This window comes from Pavona decussata, unplaced genomic scaffold, assembly GCF_977016875.1.
Source record: "Pavona decussata unplaced genomic scaffold, jaPavDecu1.1 SCAFFOLD_51, whole genome shotgun sequence".
NCBI lineage: Eukaryota > Metazoa > Cnidaria > Anthozoa > Scleractinia > Agariciidae > Pavona > Pavona decussata.
In genome coordinates, this window is record NW_028145473.1 from 80,001 (window position 1) to 104,077 (window position 24,077).

General features: G+C 39.1%; 4 protein-coding genes and 1 pseudogene across 10 annotated transcripts in view; 4 read left to right on the forward strand and 1 right to left on the reverse strand.

Moving 5' to 3' along the window:
- Positions 1 to 6,903, forward strand: part of LOC146480929 (uncharacterized) — a 14,867-nt gene extending 7,964 nt beyond the window's left edge. The window contains exons 2-4 of one of the 2 annotated variants that reach the window (XM_085108619.1): positions 2,604 to 2,868; positions 3,572 to 3,670; positions 6,840 to 6,903. In XM_085108619.1, coding sequence (XP_084964745.1) covers positions 2,604 to 2,868; positions 3,572 to 3,657 — 351 coding nt within the window. In that variant the 3' untranslated portion in view covers positions 3,658 to 3,670; positions 6,840 to 6,903. Of the gene's footprint in view, positions 1 to 2,603; positions 2,869 to 3,571; positions 3,671 to 3,920; positions 4,192 to 6,839 lie in introns of those variants that run through there. The other variant, XM_085108617.1, reaches the window with a different exon arrangement.
- Positions 1 to 24,077, reverse strand: part of LOC146480926 (uncharacterized) — a 142,848-nt pseudogene that overhangs the window by 42,514 nt on the left and 76,257 nt on the right. The window lies entirely within an intron of this gene.
- LOC146480930 (uncharacterized) overlaps positions 1 to 24,077 on the forward strand; it is a 122,791-nt gene that overhangs the window by 2,200 nt on the left and 96,514 nt on the right. The window lies entirely within an intron of this gene.
- LOC146480931 (uncharacterized) lies at positions 7,266 to 11,361 on the forward strand. The gene has a single exon (XM_085108604.1). It carries the CDS (start codon positions 10,213 to 10,215, stop codon positions 10,933 to 10,935), a length of 723 nt encoding a protein of 240 aa, XP_084964730.1. The 5' UTR covers positions 7,266 to 10,212; the 3' UTR covers positions 10,936 to 11,361.
- The window catches only part of LOC146480932 (uncharacterized), a 34,245-nt gene continuing 22,611 nt past the window's right edge, over positions 12,444 to 24,077 (forward strand). Inside the window, exons 1-4 of one of the 5 annotated variants that reach the window (XM_085108621.1) lie at positions 12,444 to 12,770; positions 15,164 to 15,273; positions 16,228 to 16,505; positions 18,478 to 18,965. In XM_085108621.1, the coding sequence (XP_084964747.1) occupies positions 16,259 to 16,505; positions 18,478 to 18,581 (351 nt within the window). In that variant the 5' untranslated portion in view covers positions 12,444 to 12,770; positions 15,164 to 15,273; positions 16,228 to 16,258 and the 3' untranslated portion in view covers positions 18,582 to 18,965. Of the gene's footprint in view, positions 12,771 to 13,255; positions 13,343 to 14,941; positions 15,054 to 15,163; positions 15,274 to 16,227; positions 16,506 to 18,477; positions 18,966 to 24,077 lie in introns of those variants that run through there. The other 4 variants (XM_085108620.1, XM_085108622.1, XM_085108623.1 and 1 more) reach the window with 4 other exon arrangements.

Here is a 24,077-nt window from a genome sequence, read left to right on the forward strand (position 1 = left end):
TAACACAAAGGCTGTTTGGAACGATCTAGGCAGTAAGATCCCTTCGGTTCATTTAGGACGTGGAAAATTTTCGTAAGCGGAATATTATCTCCCGATTTGCCTAGCTGCTGTTCACGGAAAAGTCTTTCGAATCTTACCCAGACTTATTTTGCACTTTCAAAGCCATTTTTGTCCCTCCGAAGACAAAAGGTATTATGCTTGATACCCATGTATAATATGAATATTTGACATGACATTTCACCAAAAAAAATCTTTTTTTTTTTATCACAGTTAAATTCGAAAATCTAAAGCGATTTAGCTCTTCCGAGCAAATATTCATAGTGAAATTTTTAGTTCTGTGGATAAGCTGCGCTCATTGGAAAGAAACTACAGACACCATTATGCAGTAGGCGTTTGTTAGGTTGTGTTATTTGCTTTCTATAATTTGCAAGATAAGGCAATTGGGATTTTATTATTACGATGGATTCATAGACAGACGGCCATGAACATTGAAAATTATGTTGCAAATTTCTGAAATTTTTACAATGCTACTGCTGCTCCGTGTTTATTTTCACCGTAAATTAGATAATTAATTTTAATGATAAAGTTAAATTTTTAGCAACATAGTCGATGATTCAGTTCTGTCAAATGTAAACTGAACTGGGTTATAATGCCAGAACAGGTTGTGATCATATCAATAAATTTACACGAAAATTCTACTGAGTCAGACCCCTGAAGGATGCCATCCAGATGGTCTAAATTTAAGCTACTTTACGTATATGAAGATAAGTTCAGGGGCTACCATATATTTTGCCTGTCTGTAAAATATGCTAATATAAACCATCTTGTTTGATTTGCATGAAAACAGCCACCTTATTAAGCGAAATTGAAATTCACCAACGCGTTTGTTCACCAAAATTAAACACCCTAAAAGCTTAAAGGAAAAAAGGTCAGTTCGCTAGACAATGCGATCAAACACTCGTACAGTTTTCGTGTGGTATAAAAATTTGAATAAATTTATGGTCCTCGATACAATCGTAACTCTGTTAGGCGATCCCAATAAAATGTTCCATTTCCCATCACTCGACCGATCCAACGTTTTTGACAAATGAAAAAAAAAAGTTTCTCATTTCATTGCGTGCCTACTCTAGTAGTTTAAACAGGAGGGAGGGGGCGTCTACAACGCAAATAAGACGAAATTAAAATTTCACACATAGACAGGTCTCACTGTCCTTAAAATTTTTAAGTGCAATAAGCAGCCCTAAAGAACACGAGACACGTCACGTGATAATGTTTCTCAAACTGCCGGCGATTCAGTTTCAGAGAAAACGTCAAATAAAAATACTTTTCACGTTTGGAATAACCGTCCATTGGTCTCTAAAAATGAAATTGCGAGGACAAAGATAATATTTCACTCCGAAATTCAACATTTGAATGTTTATGACTCCAATTTAAAAACTTGTTAGACACAATTCCAAGCAACCAGAGTTTGATGAGTTCATTTTACTCAATAAGCCATTTCCGAGTTGCTGTAAACCTCATTATGAAAGCGCGGCTAAGTGCAACAGCTTTTCATATAAAATTAGTTTTTTTTTTTTTTGCATATAAATAAAACCTAACTAACTAATTTTCATAACAAAAACTTAGCCTCGCGTTCATAATGAGGTTCACAGCAAATCGGAAATAGCCTATTTTCAAGTCATGAACCTTTAACTCTTAATATCAAAAAAGCAAATTCTCCTATCTTGTGCCCATGCTTTTCCTATTGAAGTACTAGAGAGAGGTTATTAAAATATCAAGAAAATTCACCTTGGGTGATCAAATCCTTAATTCTCATGACCTCAGGGGTTGAATAAGCATTGATTCTGCAAAAAGAAAATTGAATGCTGATCACTGTTAGGGCTTAAAGGGTTGAAGTGAGAGAACAAGCAAAGCTTAGAACCGAGAATACCGGCGACGGTGACAAAACGTAACTGGCAGTCTCCCTTCAGTGTAGTAACAGTGCCCCTTAGGGTGTGGCATAGGGGGGAGGGGGACAAAAGAGGGGTGCTATCAGAGGGAGGATACTAGGTCAGACGTTACGATGGAACCATTTTGTAGAGATCCGATCCGATTTCCAAGGTTGGCCATGGGACTAACTGTGAAGCAAAGTGCATTTTGGAGAACATACTAGCTTGAAGCCGCTAGAAACTAATCGGGACAGGGTCAAAATACATGGATTTAAGGAAGACTGGCACAAGGCAGGGGCGGGATAAGGCATGCTGGAGTCACATTAAAGCAGGAATGAAAAATAATTGGGAGCTTTCTCATGCAAGTTCAATCTCCTACCTAGAGTCCTTAGGGTCTTTGGCCAGCGGTTGGTCGCCAGGAGAGGCTCCGGACGGTAAAACAATGTTAGACGTTACGGGGCAGCCAATAAAAAAAAAATTAAGTATTTTCTAACTCTCTAGCGTCTCTCCAGCGAGCAACCGCTGGCCAATGAGCCTGAGGACACGGTGACAGGCACACAGTAATTACAAGGCTCATTTAACCCAATATCGACAATTGGAAAGCGATCAAGGTACTAGATAGGTTATACTCGATTATCAGCTAAATTAACATTTTATTCGTTTTTTTCGTCATAGACCGTTTTCTCCGAGCTGCCTGACGCCATGTCTGAATCAAACTTGTTTACGCCGTCCCTTGAGAACTCGCGTAACTTTCGTTCCCATTCCCTCAAGAACCAGAGTCAGCCTTTTCTTTTGCCGCCACGCCCAAAGCGACGCACGTTGAGTCTACCTAGCAAACCAGTTATCCCGCCCTTCATTATCATACAAGGTTGCCGTGACAACCAGGAGACTGAAAGCGAGGAAGAAGAACTGGACTGCGATCCTAATAAGGAAAGTATGGGTGAGACTGCTGAAAAATTTTACTTTGTTTGTTTGTTTGTTTTTATTTAATTTGGTGCACTTGGTACGTAGCTAACCAGCTTTCAACAAAACCAGGAGCTCAAAATATGGACTGATGGCGTCTGCCAGTGGCTCCTTGAAATGCTGACGTCCGACCTCACCCCACAGAAGGATTGTAAACCGCCATGAGACTATGTGATATATGCATTACCATTACTATTTTATTACCATTATGACCAGGAGCCTCTACCAGTATAAACTCCTTGAATCAAGCCTTAATTTCACGTGTAGATTTATCTTAAGAACTACGCAAAGGTATGACGATGGCATTTTAATTGTCATTGCTGTTCTTTGATTGGGTATTTGAACTGTGGGCGTTCCAAAGGTCCCCTGCTAACGACGTCCAACGTACGTCCCGAGGGTTTCCTGAAGGTCGTTGTAGTTATGGCTTTCCTTCCTCTCGTCTTTAATAACTGCCAAACGCCGCTAATCTGATAATGGAATGACCTAGGGATGAGTTTATATACAGTTAAATAAATAAATTTAACACAAATTAGTGAGTGCGCAAAGGTAAAAAGAAGCTTACGACACATGGGCGCTACAAAGGAATTTACCTTAAACTTTGTTTTCACATTTGTTGAATTCCACTAGTAAGTTCCTCAAATCATTTTAAATCCGTTAATTTTTGTTATGTCTGTTTTCAGCCTGGTACACACCAGTTGTGGGATTATCCTGTAGTCTTCTGATGTATTTGTGGTCATGCGCACTGGCCTACTATTCAGCAAGATGATCAACTGACACATGTACGTGAACCTTCGTTTCCTTCTTAAGTCTCAATACAAGTTTAAAACGATTTTGATGAACCTAGTTTAATGGCCTTAGCTCCCACTAGTCTCCTGTAACTAAGTGGTAGAGCACCCCAACTAATAATTGGAAGGTCTTAGGTTCGACTCCTGATAGGAGCAATCGGATTTTTTTTTCCGAGTATGCCTGTGTCATGATCACTGACTGAATTATACATCACTCACCGATCTTTTTTTTTTTTATCCACAGGGACACCAAATAAGAAAAAAAAAAAAAAAAGGGAAAGAGAGCAAAACGACTTTATATGAATGTTTTATAAAAAGAACTGAGAATTTCATGTAAGTAAGTTATGCGTGTGTCGCAATTGTCAGCTATTTGTGTGGCAAAGACATAAAACAAACTTTAAGGTGCACTTAACAATTCTACAAGAATAAGGAGCGGTCAAGAACAAAACATGCATATACATGCAGGAAGTAAATTATTTCAAACAAGAACACGACATAAACGTATTATTATCTCAGTCAGAGTTGCCAGAAGTCGGCACCTTACGGCGCGTAATATCAGCCACTTGCGACGAAGCTGCGAGACGTTACGCCTACCAGGATTTCACGATAATAAGCTTAAGAAGGTCTATATTAGGGTTTAACTGTGTTTGCAATGACCACCGCGACAAAACAAAAGTACCGGATCCTTTAGTAAAGGATCTAATCAGCAAAACAATTGTAGAACAAATAATCTTAAAAAGAGCAAGGCTGATTTCACGGTCCTGGTCAGGGAAATATATTTCTCCAATATTTCGAACGGCCTTTCTTCTTCATGGTAAGAAAGGCCTTGCCGTTTCGAAATATTGGAAAAATTTACTTCCCTGACCATAAAATCAGCCTTGCTTTTCTTAGATTATGTATATTAGAGATGCCCGGCGTGTCAAAACTAAATTACATCTTCGTTTTAGAGACCTCCATGTATTGTCATTTTTAAAGACCCCCTTCTTCTGAAAACTGGATTACTGTAAAATGCAATTTTAGGGATTTGATTGGCTTAGCGGCCATGAAAATGATACCATGCTCGAGAAATACCAAGAAATAGCGGTAATTGAACTGAGCAGAGTGCGATTTGGCCTGAAGTCATGTGTGATTTCAAAATTGAACGAGCGCGCAGCGCGAGTTCGATTTGAAATCACAAGTATGATTTCAGACAAGAAATGCACGACACGAAGTTCAATTACCACTTTATTACATCCATTTCAAAATCACACAGTTTTTTCCCTCTTTTTGCCAATACTAGAATTTATTTATCCACTTCGCTTAGTGCTCCCACAGCTAACACGCAAAAAAAAAAAAAGAGTAGAAAATAGAAATCTCGCTGTCAAAAATTGCAATTCCCCCCCCCCCCCCCCCTCTCCCGCCTTTCCCGAAAAACTTACATTTTCCCCCTATATTTTTCTGCTACCTGATCGGCTAGTGTAGGCAGACCATGAAAATCGATTGGTTATTAATATTTCATTTTCATTTTGTTGGGCTAAAAAAAGAATGCGATTTAAAGCAAAAAGTAGTGCGATTCGTGAATAAATCGCACTTTTTAGAGCCACTCAGATTGCAAGGATCACCAGTAATTTCAATATGGGTGTAATAAAAACAATTATTCCACTCTCGCTTGTTGATATATATGAGCTGATTATAACCAACTCGGCGCTTAACGCGCCTCGTTGGCTATCTATCATCTCATATCCAACGTGCGCTCGTGGAGTAATTGTTAATTGTTTGCTGTAATGTATAGCTGTATCAGGTTATCTGTGATATGTTTCCGCGGCTTACGTGCTGCGCACAAGGTATCGTGCCCGCCAACTCTTGGCATGTGAGGTAATTGGACTGTATAGACTAAACTTTAACATTTTATTTTTACCCGTATTTATACTGCTCATTTCAAACAACGAATAGTTAATTTGGGGTATGTTCTTTGTACGTTCTTTCGATTTATCTCAGCCCCAACGTCCTTATAAAATGGTTATTATACATAAATAAAAAGAGTGTGTTGGAACTAGCCTCTCTGTGTTTGATTGATGTTTGACCCTCGGACATCACAGTAGTTTATGACTACGTAGGAAAAGCAGATCTTAGCAAGGGCCAGTGGAATCCAAAACGAAAATTTGGGGCAACCACGCACTTTTGAGATAATTTTAAAAGCAACAACAATTCTAAAGGAATCTTTGGTGGTTGGATGGTTGCATCTCTGATATGCCTTAAGGTGACTTAGCGATACAGTTATGAGTCATATGTGCCTATATTGATTTGACTATGTGGCTGGGTGATGCAGTTCTAGTCAAAGACCCACATTTCATCCTTGCTCACCATGACAGTGGTTAGAGCATCCGACTAGATCACGGAGGGTCGTGGGTTCAAATCCCATCTGGAGCTCGGAGTTTTTCCGAGTTTCCATTTGATGCATAAGCTTATCATGTTGTTATTTCTGATAATTCTAAAGAGCGCTAAAAGACATAACATAGAATTTTTCCCCAAATTGAAGTAAGGTTGTCTCATATGAGTACTTTTTTCTCACATCTGCAACGGTGTGTAAACATTGGGTAAATGCGGTTTTTACTGTCTTTGCCTTTCGCGCAAGTCTAGTTCAAACAAAGTTTAGTTTTGAGCAAATATGAAAAAATTTCATCAACATTGTATTTTCTCATTTGCTGCAGTTTTGCTACTGTTGTAAATCCGTTCTTCTCGTGCCTTGTCAAAACCCGATTAAGCTGATCCTGGATTCACGTGAAATTTAATTCGAGTTCAGTTATAAATTAATAGAAATTTTTCCAAAAGATTTTTGTCCCTCAGTTTTGATATAAGCTGTTCTTTACCATAAGCTTGAAAAGAGAGAGGATACTATAAAAACATTTTCAGCGAGCGAGCTGAAAACCTCGATGAACTGTTTAAAAAACAACTTAACTGGGAAAAACTCGAGGACAGAAGGCAGAAAGTGCAAATACTACAAAGATGTGCATAATTATAACACTTGGCGCAGAAATAATTTTCAAAAACATTCATTAATTTATTCGGGAGGAACTGAGTTATCAGAGAGCGCTAAGCTATTTTTGAAGGGTCGGACTATTAGATTGTTCAAAGCGTTCATGCAATGGTGTATGCAATTTATTAGATATGTTATTTCTGTCAGAGCCTTTCGGGAGAACAGTATAAGGCCAAAGTGTCCCTGAATAAAGAAAGCTTATTATTTTTTTTTGTCTTGGGTCACGTGATAATTGTAACCAATCACAGTCATCAAAATTAAGTGGTGAGCTTATGGTGAATGTGCTTAATCACTTTGATCACTTACATTAGAATTAAAGAAGGAGAGTTATTATCAAATATAATTTCAACGATTCTCTTGTTTGCGTCTTCTATGAAATTTGCATCTAAAGGTGTATAAAAAGAAATGACACCGAAGTAAACGTAATAATTATTTTTAAACAAAAAGTGATTAATCGAAAGATCAAAATAATTATTTCAAATTAACGTTATTTAGGAATTTTCTAAAAAACCGACACAATAATTGTTTTCTACTCCGGCTTAAGAGTCATTGTCAGAGAAAACCGGGCGGTGCCAAAAGATTGGGGTCAGCCGATTTCCTTTATTTTTTCAGCATTAAGAACCAAGCTGATAAGATTAACTTTGGTGGCATTTACAAGATTTCCCGGCTTTTCACTCTCGAGATTGACCACCCCCCTTGTTTTTGGCCAAGGGAAGCCCTAAAAACCACCAAAAACAATGGCGATTTCTCGGGTCTAAAACAATTTTTCCTTAAGGAATTAGTGCACAGATTTTTTTCTGAAGCTAAAGTACCTTAAAATAAACGTTTTGGATGCATAAAATTAAGTTTTTAGTGTAACGGTAATTTTGCCCAAGGGTTTTAATCCGGGTATGTTGCGTTACTGTAACAAGACAGCGAATTTCGGCGATTTTCTAAGCCCATTTTCTTGAAAGTGCGGTGGTTTATTTGTTAAATAATTCCATTTTACAATAGTCTATACCCTTCTAAGTCAAAAGAAAAAAAGTATTGATTGGTACAAGAAACTCTTTTCAGAGGAAGCCTATTTTCGCGAACGTGATTTTGCGGTATTTTGCATAAAGCATGTAACCTTGCTTTTTGGTAATGGCCTTTAAATTATAACTTTAGACGGCTGAAAACTTCATCACCCTTATAAGAAAAAAATAATTTGGAAAGGATACTGCAATGAAAAGAAATCAACCTTACTTTGGAACAGCGGAAACCGTTGCAGTCGTTCACGTATGATACAAATTATAAAGCAGACATATTAATTAGAATTAATTATAAAGAAATGAATGGACGATTTTTCAATTGTCTGTGCGACGAATTTTCAGTCATATAAAGTTTTAGGGGAATACTTTTTACTTGGATTTTGCAGAAAATGTTTGTTGGCCAAAATATGAAAGTAAAAAAATTAATAAACGACTTACACGTATTGGTGGTTTTCACCTCACACATCGTCACGCAAGTAAAAAAATTAAATCCTCAACCAAATTCAATAGATAAAGTCAAGAAATTGATTTTGGAGAAGAGTGATACGTAAACAACGTGTGAAAGCCACGGGGCTGTGCGATTTTTCATAATCGAGTTATTCGAGAAAATGTACCACGGAAAATTACAGAGTTTAGTATGGGACGCCATGTTGGTGGACACCAACATAGCCACCAACATGGCGGCCGGAAACCAGCAAAACCATCTGGAGTTCACTTTGGCTATTTCAAAGCCTTTCTTCACCCTGCTGAACTTTCACACACTGACATAGACGTTTCTATTACATGTCAGCTGATCAGACCTAAAAAAAAAAAACACGAGGCAAATCGATGTTTTCATGTACGTGACATGTTTAGAGCAGCTGAATCCTTCTGTCACGCAGTACGCAAAAATCTAAAATTCAAACTGCTCTATTTTCAAAACGAAGAATGCTATCCTGCCGAAAACAAGCAAGCCGATTGAAATTTATATTTTCTTTTATGTGATGAAGATAAAAACCCAAAATTGCGTTTTGTTATGAATTTCAGTTTTTTAGACGTCACGTAAAAACCAAGAATAATTGTAGCTGCGTAATTTGAGACCGAGCAACATCTATAAATTTGTATGTCTCGCGCGCCGCTGGGTTATCAGGTTTCATTTACGACTCGCCGAAATTTGCGTACTTTCGTTGTACCAGACTTGCTTTAAAATATGAACTGTTCGTTCGCTTCACAAGAGTCACCTTGTAGTTGTTATGGATCTAGTACAAATGTTCTGCCGCTGGATGCTTGTAAAGAAGACATAACACCACAGTTACTGGGACTTGGTGTGAGTAGCAAGCGAGGATGGCGATCCGAAGGGAATAGAAATCACTGAAAAGGAGCTCATCTTGAACAGAGCAGGACACTTCGATTTATCTCAAGACAGAGTAGCACCCATGACCATCTGCGCTAAACACAGAAGAGACCTGACAGTCGACTGGAGAGGTCGCAAAAGTTCGACATGTTGCTATCCATCGCACGAAGGTCAACGCAAGCAGGTCAAGGACCCACGCCGTGTCAATTACGCAACGTCCAAGGAAATCTTTGCTTTACACAATGCTGCTGTCCCAGTTGGGTCCGGTGAGTGTCTCTTATTACTTTAAAATCCTTTTGTCGATCTTAACTGGTAAATTACGTTCCCCATAAATATCACGAAAGGCTCTAGGCTCTAGGCGTATCGAGTATGACTATTGTAGTGAAAGCGCGCGCTGGCATCTAGTTTGGAAATTTTAAGGCGCCACTATGGGCCTCTTCATATGAGCCCGGTTGACCGGGCTGACTCGGTTTCCGTGATCTCGCCTCACCTCTAAACCCTTTGTAAAAGTTTTCAATGTGTTCATATGAGAGGGCGTGCTGGCTCGGTTCCCGAGATCCTGGAAATTTTGTCATATGAACACATCATCCCGGTTACCGGGATGAACGGCGGGATGAATTCTGGCGGTCCGGATGGCATCGTCTTGCATTGCCTGCTGTATTTTCTACATCATAAGCATCCCATTTAACTGCAGTGATACAGCTTTAAGAGTTACCGATGCCAAGATAGGCCCGAAAGTTAAAATGTTTTTGTTTCGCTATGTTGCTTTGTTTCCCAAATTTGGCGCCAGAACTCGTACCCAGGTTCTTTGACCTTTTCTCATCTCGGAAACCGGGCTGAAATTTCTCATATAAACCCAGGGCAAAATTCATCCCGGCAACCGAGCCAGCCGGTCAACCGGGCTCATATGAAGAGGCCCTATATCAACAGAAGCGCGGGGGGTGGGGTAAATTCCCTTGGATGTGCCATAAATCAAACAAGGGTGAGCCATCCTTGGAGACCCAGGGGCAGTCAGTCGGGTCGGGAGAAAAGGCGCGAAGAAAGTTTTCAAGCACAGACTGACTGCCCCTTCAGGGGGGAAAAACGTAATGAGCATGCGCGAACTTTTTTGCCCAGATCCCCCGGCCAGGTTTGAAAAAATGGCGGGATTTCAAATAATTTATTGCCTAAAAATAAAATGTTTCCACTCATAACCTGGAAAAAACTAGATTGTGAGTCTGTGTACAATGCGGCACGAAAGAAGTGGGCTGACCGAGTGGGAGAGATGCATGTGGCTAGCGGAGATAGACAGCGAATTGCATTTGAAGAAGCCGGGCCTTCCAGTGCTAGAGAACGCCGTAATAAAGGGTGGGCGCTTAAATCAACTAAGCGGACCAACAGAATGGAAGAGAAAGTAAAAGCCTTTCTTGTTCAGAAATTTAACCAAGGAGTAGCGGGAGGGCAAAAGGCTGATCCAATTCACGTGGCTAGAGAGATGAAGAGTATTAGAGATAGCAGTGGAACGTTACAATTTAAACCAGACGAATGGAGAACCGCTCAACAAATTAGTAACTTGTCAGCGTTGCAGCGCCAAAGACAAGCTGATAAAATAGAGAGCCAGGAGGAGGAACAAGAAGTAACAGACGAAGACCTCATAGCCCTTGAATCAGAAGACTACATTCAAGCCAGACGCCTGGAGGTTTACAGAGACATTGAACAAAATATCAGTCACCCTATTAAAGTAGAAGCAGTAAACGTTTGTGAACTTTCGCGTGCTGGAAAGCTCAGTTCGCTGAAATTAGCACAGTTGAGAGAAGTATGCAGAGCATTAAGTCTTCGAACAAATGGTAGCAACTCAAGAAAGCGTACTTCTACTGAACCACTTGATGCCTACGCTAAGTTGTGCTCATGTCGGAAATAACTGAATTTTTGCACTACGTATTCTTCTTTCGCATTATATAAAATACATTATTGGGCTTTGTCAGTAGTGATGTAACAAATATCCTGCGAGCAGAGGCTACATTTTCGCTGTGGGAGCTGTCGTGCGAAAAGTAGCCTCTGCCGACAACCGTTCAATTTTCTATCGTGCATGCGCGAAATTCGTCACGCCATTCGCAAGCAAAATTAATTGTCACGTCGGTCGTCAAATGGCGCGAGTTTCGTGGGAATAAAAATAATTGCGACAACTCTGATCTGCTAAGCAAGACTCACGCAATGCTCGAAACCGGTCAAGAAAAGGAAAAAACCCGTTTTTTAAAATTTATTCGTCCAGATTTCTGGACGGATTTGAACGGTTGTCGGTAGAGGCTACTTTTCGCACGACAGGTCACACAGACAAGATGTAGCATCTCCTCTGAGGGTATGTAACAAACTTTGCCTACAAAGCGAAAACTTTAAGAATTTCTGTTGGATGATGTGGTACAAAAGTCGTGATGATTTTATCACTAGATAGGACAGCACATACATCGTCCTGTTGGCTAACTCGCATGGGCCAGACAATAATCATCGAAGCACCAAGTAATTGAGACCTTTGCGTGCATGATGGCAGTCTTGTATAACCCTTACGTTAAAGCAATAGTATTTTATAGTTATTTTCCCTTTATTCAAACCTAAATAGAATATAAAATACTCATTTAAAATGGATTAGTACCTTTATAATGCAGTATTGCAGCTATTTAAACTTCAGCGAGCAGTTAGCCGTAAGAGCGATCTTTGACATTTTCCAACAAAATTCGCGTGAAAAGAGTTTCTTGTGCCGATCAATAAACTTTTGTTTTTGATTTAGGAGGGTATAGACTGTTTAAATCTGTAATTAAATAAAATATAAACCGCCGCACTTTCAAAAAAATGGGCTTAGAAAATCGCCGAAATTAGCTGTCCTGTTACAGTCACGCAACATACCCGGATTAAAACCCTTGGGCAAAATTACCGTTACACTAAAAACTTGATTTTATGCATCCAAAACGTTTATTTTAAGGTACTTTAGCTTCAGAAAAAAAATCTGTGCACTAATTCCTTAAGGAAAAATTGTTTTAGACCCGAGAAATCGCCATTGTTTTTGGTGGTTTTTAGGGCTTCCCTTGGCCAAAAACAAGGGGGGTGGTCAATCTCGAGAGTGAAAAGCCGGGAAATCTTGTAAATGCCACCAAAGTTAATCTTATCAGCTTGGTTCCTAATGCTGAAAAAATAAAGGAAATCGGCTGACCCCAATCTTTTGGCACCGCCCGGTTTTCTCTGACAATGGCTCTTAATTATTTTGTTGTCATATTTCCTTTCCATCAAGACAACTGAAAAGATCAGAAAAGATCCGATTCAGAATTATGCCTCTCATAACATCTTTCAATAAAGTCTTTCTATAAACATGTTTAAAAAAGCAGATAAATATCTCATGGGACGTCACTTTTTCAATTTTAATTTTGTGTTGCAAAGCATCAAAGCTTACGCCTCGAGAATACATTCATTTAAAAATCAGGAAATTACGTAGATCAAGACAAAAGGCAATGTGAGATTGAAGACGCGAAGATGTATATACATATTGCTTTCAACATATGAACATTTCGCAGAACCTTTAGCCGCCCCGATCATTGGCAAAAGAGCCCTTAGGCTTGCGGCAAATACAGATATCAGGTTCGGTTCATAAGTGCTTCAGTTAAGAACACCATACAGGGCTTTGTATTGAATTGAATTGAAACGCCGACTTTGAAACGTGAGTGCAGAATCGACTAAGAAATCCAGTTGTGAACGCTACATAAGCTGGTAAGTATAACTTATCACAATTTACGACCAATGGCAGATTAGCTCCGTAATGGGCAAAGACTAAAGAAATTATAAACATTTAATATTCCTGCGGTGTTTTCGCTAAACTTAGTGGGGTGATTTTCTACTTTAATAACGAACAAAAATGACAGTGAATGAATTTAAAATCAAAACCGATTTGGAAACTTACAGACCTTTTGCATTATAGCAAAACTGGGAACAAATCAAGCGTAATCTGCTGATCGCTTGTCTTTAAAGCTAGTATTTCCCTAACATTTCAATCTTATATTGATGCCGAACTGAATTACAAAATGGATACTCTTTCCAAGAAAATTATTGATTAGGTTTAAGCCCGAATAATCTTGATGTTTATTCAGTTTAAGCAAACTAATGTTCTGTAAAAAAAAAAAAAAAGAAGTGATTTTTTTTAACGTCATTTTTGTCATTTTATTAAAACTTCAGTAGGGCATGCTTCTTCTTTGCGATTGAAACTCTGATGTTCGCTCATTAACATACGAACCTTGCCGACACATTTCGGCCTTCAGTTTTGTCTGGCTTACCTCCTTTAGAAAGTAAATCTCAAATGTATTGTTAAGGTTCACCTGCAGTGGCTTCCATTAGCAACAAGAGAATGATATAATCGTTTAGTGACATCATTTTCTGTCATTATTCGCAGCCGTTTCGGTTTTGTGAAAAACAAATTAAAATAAGGTGACACTATTTTCTTCAATAAATAAAACCGAAAGCGGATGTAAAGCAACTTATAACTCCTTGTGCTACATTCATTTATAACAGCTCTTTAAAGCTATGTTAATTTACAACACTGAATTTACCATTATCGACGATTTTAAGAAGTGTATTTTCGAACTCATTCTCGAATACTGCCAATCCTCCTTACTGTAATTTTCGGAAACCTTCCAAAATGGAATAATACACTGCAGAGTTTGGTTGACATGGCAAGTTTTCCTTAATTCTGAGAATGATACTTATATTTTCTAACTTAACAGCAACAATACTTAATGCATTTCTTTTCCAAAAGCAAAGAATATGACAATTAACTGACGCATAGATAATTAAAATATAGATAAAGGTTTATTTTTATGTTCAATTAGCTATAGAGCAGCGATTATATTTAATTTTGAATTCGCAAAACTAGATTCTTTCAATTGTTAGATATTCTTGGGTATTTTTCAAGACGTAAAATTTATTGGCTGCAAGAAAAACAACAAAGGGATAAGGCGAAAGAAAAATATATTTGCAAACTTCCGACTAGATCACGACCAAGATCGTAACGCTTCGGAAATGGTTCGTTACCAGACCAAACATGAAGCGAAGTAATTCGGTAGGCACCGAAACCCTTACGAAAACAGACGTTTTCGTTGTTTGAATTGATTTCTTTCAAGACGGAGCGACAACCAGGATTTAAAATTAGAATTCAAGCGCAGCAGATACGGGGAAATCGCTTCCAAATCTGCATTACTTATAGTTTTAAATGGGCCGTTTTGAAGGGCGAACAAATCTCAACTAAAATAGTTTCTAACTTATTAGTTCTTCTCAAAAAATGGCCTTGCATATTTTACGGTTTGGTTTATTAAGACGAATCACGCTGAGATTAATTCCTTGAATATTGATTATAACTAAAGATTTCGTAATACAATCATAAGCAAGTAAAAATTAACGATAAAATCGAAGGACGTTTCGAAGTCGTAATCTAATCATTTTAAACTTGAAAACGGTGTCATGGCAACCCCCAAAAGTTGTTCGATTTCATCGTTAATCTTTACTTGCATATATATTGAAAGCCCTGTTTTAAAAACAAATGTAATAATGTAATAATTTTGGGGTGATTTGTATTTACTTTTTATCAACTTTTCGTTCCCGTTTCAATAAACACACTTTAGGTATCTTCGGTGCTATTTACAATTCTCATTTTCTATTTTGTCAAGGTTGTCATGTTTGTTCAGAGTTCCTTTTCAAAGCATTTACCAAGTTGTTTATTGTGTAATCCTTTAAACTGTCAATTAGAGGCTTTTCTTTGAAATACTAAAATTTCCTGAAGGGCAATTTCCTGGGATTTTCTACAACATTCATTACTTTCTTGGAGTTTGTAAATAAAAATTTCACCGAAGTGGAAACAGTTTGCATGTTTGAAATCTTTTGTTTTTTTTGCGTTCGACCTCAGAAACGCCTTTTAAAAATGCTTTTAAGTGTTTTCTTCAATTTCATAGTGTTGAAAAAAGTTGAAGAAAAAGAGCAATCAACCTCTTATTACTAACAACTTCAGTAAGTTCATTTTTTAGATTGTTTTTCTTGGCCTCACATTTCATTTCATTTTGTTCAATTTGCTGGCTGTCATTTATTTCGTCGGCTGTAGTTTTGTTCTCATTGATCAGGCTACTTAATTTCAAACATGCAAATTGAACCAAAAATAATTGGAAAATACTGAAAGAAAGATCCGCACTTGCTCACATGATCCTGGAACCTATCTAATACTGCAACATAGGTGAGGCTAATTTCACTTTTTGTATGGTTTGGTCGTAACCTAAGAAATATCTCGTAAGACTAATAAGATGAAGCGAAGAGAATTCACGGAATGATCTAGAGAGTATTCGGTTATTTAAAACTACTGATATGTTATGTACCAAGAGCTCTTACATTCATCACAATTCATCAAGACTTAAGGGAAAATAATCAAACGATTTCTCGAACATTCGTACAAGAAAGGGAACCCTTGACTGGTGCAGTAGACTAAGAAAATTAATTTGAGTGGTGTTGTTACGACAGTAGAAAATCTAAGGATATTAAAAAATTCTTTAGGCTACCTTTCGGCCCAGTTTTGTTTTATTTAAATTTTGGTTCTTTGTTCAAATTAATTAAATCCACACCTTATTCGATGCCATAAAGCGTTTAATTTCTCCTTGTGGCAAACCGATACGATTCGATTCGATTTTAAAGTGTTGTGAGATGAAGCTTCATTTGAAGAAGATCCAATTAGTTTTTTCTATCATATTCTAACCAACCGACTGATACTTGTCCTTTTTCCTTTATGTGGTTGGTGGTATTCTGAATTTGTGATATCACGGTTCACCATGAGGTGTTTGCACCCATGTACAAAGGATGCTCTTTGTTGAAAATATCTGTGATTTCTATCGATGTCAGGGTTCTTGGCTTACTCGTCCCCAGTCTCTCTCTTGGTTAATGGCCGCGCTCGACATGGGAGCGCTAGGGTTTATGAGCAACTTATGACTCAACAGTAACAGAAATGACTTAGGACAGTAGACGTGACGCAAGGTGTTTTGTATATTTTTGGTTATCATTGCGTGACCTTATATGATCAAGTGATACCAGAAGAGCATCGCGGAGTGACGTAATACCGGAACGCGTTATAGATAAGAGGAAGCAGTTGAACCCTTGTAAGGAGGACTTCTGTAGTAATATGTTTTCTCCGTTTTTACAGGCTATCTGATCATTTTCCGTGAAGTACCGCAATGTCTGATCGTATTACGCTTTCTGTTCCGACAAGCAATTTACAAACACGCGCCTTTCGAAGTCATTCCTACAACCCCCCTCCACCGCTTGGATCACATCGCTCAAGAAGAACACTCAGCCTTCCAGCTCGAGAGAAACCAGTGATTCCTCCGGTGATTACGGAAACTCCCGATTGCTCACAATTGTCTCACGAACAGCACTCGGCTGAATCCTGTGTGCGTGTTCAGGCAAATTGTGATGAAATTGGTAAGTTGTAATATTAAAAAATATAAAAAGTTTAAATGAGATTAGTGTTTCAGTTTATCATGATCACTCAGTAAATATAATTCTATATGCACTGGCATGTCCACCAATAATTTGTTTCATGTCCTATTGATCGCGTGAGTGGACATGCTAATTCAAAAACCACTTATAATGTTGGGGACCAAACGGATTTGCACGCTAGTTTACTTTAAAAAGACGCAAGCAGAACAAGAGACCATTTCAACTCAACGCCGCTTTGCACAAGCCCATACTAAAGTAAACAAATTGCATCAACTTAGTTTGCGTCAGTGACAACCGAACAGTGAAAAATTGGAGTTGACTTCGATTTGAATTGTGATAATTAAAAAATGGACATACGCGGAATTAGTGCTTTAAAACTGACTCATGTCACTTTTTTGCCAGAAAACTGAAATTGATACTTGGGAATGCCGCCGCTCTCTCAGCGTCGGGGAGGAACGATGGCTCCTTTCCTCGAATAGCGGTCTGCGTAAGATCAATCTCGTATCCAGAGTCCTCAGGCTCTGTGGTCAGTGGGTGGTCGCCAGGAGGACTCTGGGGAAATTGAAAAAAAAGTATATTTAAATTTTTCGATTGGCTTTCCCGTAACGCTTTACGTTGTTTTACCCCAGAAACCCTCCGATGAAAAATTTCAGTACCCCACACAGGTTGCAGAGCATTAACAAATTGACGCCCGTTTTGTATGTGCCTGTCAACTTATTGATGATAAATTTCATTAAACTTTGACAATGTTATGACGAAATTTATCATCTGGATAAAAGTAAAAAGCATTAAAAAAACCAACAAAGAAAAAGGACTTTTTTTTTTACCTGAAAGAACTGTCAAGTTTCTCGCGCGCTCATTGGCTAATTTATATCGCGCGTCTAATTCCCGCCAAGGTCTTTGTTTAATGCCTTATGTTAATCCATTTTCTACCGACTAGTCGTAGTTTTACGTTCTAACTATAACATTAGAAGAAAAGCAAAGAAATTTATTATGTCATCAAATAGCTTAGCTGAAATATCGAGCATATTGAATATTTGATAGCTAAAAGAAATGGCAGGCTTGCTCGCTTATCGTATTGGGCGGTACAGCCTGGCTTACAGAAGGAGTTTCCCGCCCTCTTCCTTCCCCCAACCCCCCAAAGGGAGTTTCCCCCAGGTCATATTCCCCATTACAAGAAATTAAAAGTGTTCTCATTGTTTGTACTCCATGTTGGCTTTTGGAATCGCTCGTCAGTAGCGTGGAAGCTTCACGTTTTGCAAACAAGCAATCAGAGGGTATTACCTTAATACACCGCACCATTGCTTGCCAGTATGTGAGAGGTTTTTAACCTCAATCTAAATTCAAAAATTGTCTGGGTGAGGTCCCGATAACTTACCGCAATCCGAAAACCAGATTATGTGCACCGTGTTGAGCAGCAGCGAGTCAATTTAAATTTTAGGCAGTTACGAAGTTTTGTTCTTATAAGAGCTCTGTTTAACCAATCCATGGCAGTTTTCTATTCATATGGCCTATACTCTTATAAACCATAGAAATAACGTCATTAAATGTTCCAAACTAGCGCTGATGGATGTTTTAAAGCATTTCCTCGTCAGAATATCATACCGAATACCCAGACTGAAATTTCAAAGTAGTTCGAACTCCATTTTATTGGAGAAGTGGGAACAATTTCGCCACGCGAAAAAAACGTTCAGTGCTTTTCTTTATATGAAATGTCATTTTTCTTCTTTGTGCTTGACCTCTTATAGAGAATACCCTATGGCCCAAATTCAGCGCGTGAAAATTTTGTCAGTTATGGGGCAAGTTGCGCTATAATCGATGATAAATGGATTTGGCCCGGTAAGATCTTGAGACTTTCGAGAAACTCACGCCAGGCCGAGAATGCTATGGAACGCTGCACTGTTCGTAAAGATGCGGTTTACATACTGTATGTTTCTTCTCCTTGTGTTTTCAGGTTGGTTTGCTCCTATTATTGGACTGTTTTTGAGTCTCCTGCTCTTCGCATGGGCGTGTTTACTGTCACTTTCTGAAGATGAACAAAAAGCATTACTATCATGATTGTGAGAAAAAACTACGGAACAAACCCTACTCGAGGGTTCATGTACCTTATAAGTGGCACATTAGGTTTTGATGGGCCCTGTCGCCATTTATTTTAAGGAGGGGAGGGGAGGTAGGCTACTCACTGAAACTCAATGAAAGTAAAACTGCCATAACGCACTTTTATGTCACAGAAATCTCGTTCATGTGGGCCACACCTGAAACGATCATCATTCGAAACTAGTAACCAGCCATCGACAGCTGTTTCGCTCTTTTTAGGCCCATGTATAGACGGATCGTCACGATCCGTAAACATGTTTCACCCCTTCTTCAACCATCACTGCGCAGTGTTTTTTAAGTCTGTCGCCAACTACGATACGACAAAATATTCAGAATCACATCTCTCGCAATTGTGCAGCGAGATTGATAACCGTTCTCCTCCCTTAGATCTTTTCTAAAATGACAAGCAAGATAAATGGAAGGGAAGAAGTGTTACCGAGTCTGTACAGGCCACACCGCCGTTCTGATGAGCCTCAAATTGGGCGAAACAGCTGTGGGCAAAACCGCTGTCCATGCCCGCTCTGTAGTCTCGGTGGCTAACCGTTGCAGGTGTGGCCCACATGAAAAAGATTGCGGTGCCTTATTGAACGTTTTTCAGTGGAGTGTGGAAAGTAATTACGTTTGCTATGGTTTTGCTTTACTTCGCTCTGTGATTGGTCAGCAAAACTCGCGCCACTTTCTCAGCCAATGAGAAGCAAAACCAAAACCAATCGGGACTTGGTCGCATGCGTTTTCCCGCCCTTGGCGCTGGTTGCTTCGAGTTCTGATTGATTCATTGCACTGGTTACGTCTCTCATGATTGACCAAAGTAATTACTTTGGTTTTGGTTTTTTGACATCCAAATAAAAACCGCTCTATATGGCACTTTTACTTCTGTTCATTCTGCTTTTGATACGAGAATGAACGCAATGCAGCGTACTCAAAATAATACGAATTGCGTACTTCTACAAAGGTTTTCAAGTTAATGGAAAAAAACTGGGATGGCGTTCTGTTTTGGTAAATGTTATTCTCAGATTATCCATTCCGTCATTCGAGAACGGGAATAATAATTAAAAAAGAGCCAGAACTGTCCCAAAACGATGCTGCCCCCCTCTGCAACTCCCCCCCCCCCCCCCCTCCTCAACCACAAACCACAGTTTTCAAGCCAGTTAATTTTCGTCCTTTTTCATTAGAAAGTCGAAAATAAAAAACAAACAGATGAAATGACTATAAATTGATGAATAAACTATCCGTACTTAAATAAGTATATTTAACTAGGAGGAAATTTAAAATGAATAGTAAGCATTAAATACTTTTGCAAAAATTACCGCAGGTACCCTTCTTCCTTCGGTCAAGTTTCGCAGAAATTCATAAGCATACTTTTAAGAGAGAGAGATAGAATCGCGTTTACGACAACCTGCTTACGCGAGATTCGCGTTTATGTTGTCTTAGTAATAAAATAAGTACATGGATTATAACAGTGCAAAATAATTCTTACCTTTGTTACTAACCTGAAACTACACAATTGCGCTGAGAAATTGAAAACAGCGAGCGGCAAATACATAGGATAAACATGATCACGTGGTCATATCTGTCGTTTGCCATAAACGTAATTCTAAATTTCTCCTGTTAGTGTTGTGTTATCCAAAGACCCATGCAGGAAGCGGTAAACATGATAATAGCTAGCGCTTCTAGCTATAGTCATAATTTCTCACTCAATCACCTAAATATACATTCATACTTTGGCAGTCTCTCGTTCAATTATTTGTTCACATCATTCATCTTTTTTTTCCGACGTGGAGCTGAACAGTTTACTGTAGTTGAGAACAGTTTTAGGAACATCGTTTGAATTTCAATTTAGGGAATTAATCTAGTAACCCACAAATAAAAGGAAGATATGGATACGATTCTTTTGCACGCGTATGTAGTTTACTTTTGAGATCGCCAAGGAAAAAACTCAAATTTTAAAACGGAAACGCAAATGCAAGCGCAAGTACGTATAAACATTAAAAACATAAATGCAAGCACAAAAAAGGAACATTTCCCTTTTTTCTCTTGACTGTGCTCCCATTTGCATGTCTCATGTTTTTACATCGCTTTATGGTCGTCAAAATGTTAAAATATTAGCTAAGTTGTATTCGCTGTCGCTAAATTGTTCATCCGCTGTCGCTAAATTGTACATTCGCGGTCGCTAATACTCATTCGCTGTTGCCAAAACTCATTTGCTATCGCTAAATTTCATTCGCTTTCACTAAATTACATTCGCTGTCGCCAAAACTCATTTGCTATTGCTAAAACTCATTTGCTATCGCTAAATTCCATTCGCTGTCGCTAATACACATTCGCTAGTTTAAGACAATTAACCAAATTTGCATACGCTGAAAATCCATTCGCTATTTAAAAATAAGGGACGGACCATTAGAAAAAAACCGGAGAGGGGGTGACAATTCCCAAAATAAAAAAGTCAGACAGAGGGAAAAAAATTTCCTGCAGACAAGTGGGTTTCCAAAAAAAAAATTCATGCACCAAAAATCCCCCCCCCCCCCCCCACCCCCTCTGGTTTAATCTAATGGTCCGTCCCTAATTCGCTGTTGCAAATCTAGTCCATTTCATGCGCCAAAAAATACTCAGGGTGGCCCCCATATAGGCCACGGAGTTCGTTACCAGACCGTCCTGGTATAACAGCCTGTGCGAAGATGGCGACCCGAAGGCTTATGACGTCGGTCTTGCTGCTCGGATGTGTTTTGTCATTGTGTTTACAAAGTGAAGCGGTTCCTCCAGGGTTTTTTAATTTTCTTGCATCCGTTGAAGAATTACTGTGTGACAGTGAACGCCGCGGACTGGTGAATACGAATAGTCCTGCTGTGGTGGAAAGCTTCGCCAGCCGATTGCAGTGTGCAGTCGATACAACACGTCAACTTCTTCAGCGAGTTGACAATGATGCAACAGCAAGAGATTTATCAACACTCTATTAGGAATTACTTGCTATTTCAGAGAGATGGGAAAACCGAGGAAGACACATCAGTTACTGCTGTTCAGTTATGAGTTTCAGAAACTGCAGAGGGACTTCATCATCAGACACAGAATATAGGAGTCCAGTAAGATCAGACCTAGAATAGATGTAAACGTTGAACAATTAGAATGCCTCTGGAGTCTGGGATTCACTTGGGCTATTGTTGCAGTTATGCTTTGTGTGTCGAGAACAACAATTTGGCGTATATGTCAAAAGGATGGTATTTGCAACCAACGATACACGGACATAAGTGACCCCGATTTAGATGCGGTTATACACGACCTGGTAACCTCCTATCCAATCTCTGGCCTTACCATACTTTTCGGGCACGTAAGGATTCTAGGCATACGTGTTCAGCGCGAAAGGTTCCGTTTGTCAATGATTCGTGTTGACCAAGAGAGGATGAAGGTAAGAGAGGTAATCCCCCATATAGGCCCTATTCCCATCGTAATCCCTCTGAAGTTATTTTTAGATCTCCCGCGAGATCCAGCGTCCCAAGAGGGTTAGGTGATAGCCAATCATATATCCTGAATTTTACCCGCGTTGACAGCTGAGCCGATTCCCACGCAATGCTACGCGTCTTTCGCGAGTTGATCTTAAAACAAAATGGCGGAAGATGCATACAGGAAGCGGTGCCTGCATATGTTTTGTGGACGAATGCGAGTTTAAAGTGGCTGTATTTGGACAACGCAGATTGGAAAAGAATCGCTCCCGATGATTTGTTTTAGAGCTCAGCTGTGCGGAAATTATGCAAGAATATTACAATACAATTAGCTGGCGAAAATTTAAGCCGTGATTGAACAGACAAATACAAACATCTAAACCTAGGCACGAATTTCGATATTTTTATCGCAGTGAGTACAAAATGCCTTCACTCATTCAAATCTACCTTCTATTTACTTTCTAATCACGTATGTAGTTAAGAGATTCGTTGGAAGAAACGCGAGAAACAAATTTTTTTCATGCAAGAGTGTTACATTTAACTGTCAAAACATTGAAACCCGCGCTTGAACAGACGAGTATAAACGTCACAACCTCGGCACGAAGTTTGATATTATTATCTCACTGAGTTCAAATCCCTTTGGTCATTGAAATCTATATTCCATTAGCTCTCTAATCACGCATGTAGCCAAGAGATTGTTTAAAAGAAAGGCGAGAAACAAATCTTAGCTTTATTTTTGCAAGAGTGTTACATTGTATTTGAATTGATTAGAAGCCGCGATTGAACAGACGATCACAATCATCACAACCGTAACACAAAAAAATTTGATATTTTGTCACAGTGAGTTTAAAGTCTCTTCGGACATTTAAATCTACATTCTATTAGCTTTCAAATCACGTATATTACTAAGAGATTCGTTGCAAGTAACGCGAGAAACAATTTCTTTTATGGAAGTGTATGATTGTGATTACCCGTTGTAAAATTATCAACGGTGAAAGACACGTAACGCGCGAGGTAACATTATCCGCGAAAAATTCGATACCCTCTAAAAATAACTTCAGAGGGATTACGATGGGAATAGCGCCTATATGGGGGATTGCCTCTCTTACCTTCATCCTCTCTTGGTGTTGACCCTATAAATGTGTCAATGAGAAGAATGAGGGTGATACGTCGTCCCATTTGCAGTGTTCCAGGTCCGAATGCATTGTGGCATATTGATGGTCATCATAGCTTAATTCGTTGGAGAATGGTAATACATGGGGCCATTGATGTTTATTCGCGACTTATAACATATATGCGTTGCAATACGAACAACCGAGCTAGCACTGTTCTGATACTGTTCCTGTCTGCGACTGCTCGCTATGGCATCCCATCACGAGTTCGGTCAGACAACTGGACAGAAGAGGCGAAAACATCGAGGTTGCGAGATATATAATAAACTCACGTGGGCTCAACCGAGAAAGTCATATTGCTGGTCTGAGCGTCCATAACCAACGAATAAAAAGGCTTTGGCGAGAAGTATTTGTTCATGTTTTACAGCTTTATTATTCCATGTTCTATTTCCTTGAGGACAACGGTGAGCTCGACTGCCTGTCCGATATAGATTTGTTTTCACTGCATTATGTTTTCGTCCCCAACATTAAGACGAACATTTTAAAAAAAATCGTTAATGTAATCGACATCAACCTAAAAGATGTAGAGAAATCCACGAGTTTAAGACTTCTGCCAGAGTTGTGAATGAAAACAGTAATTTCACGACATTATAGGACGAAAACAAGCTTCGCACCAAAACGAGGCTGCGCCTCGTGCACATCTAAGAAAATGTGTCCCACATGGGAGCAAAAGACGCTGTCGCGTCTTATATAATGTTTTTAGCATCATCAGGTTTTCGGAGCTCCCTCGGCGGGTGGACCGGTGAGGGTGGGACTCTGCAGAGACTCTGCGCCCAGTAACTCTACCCCAATGAGGGGGGTAGGGGGGAGCAGAGACGGGGGAGCATTTTGCTCAAATTATTTTTCATTTT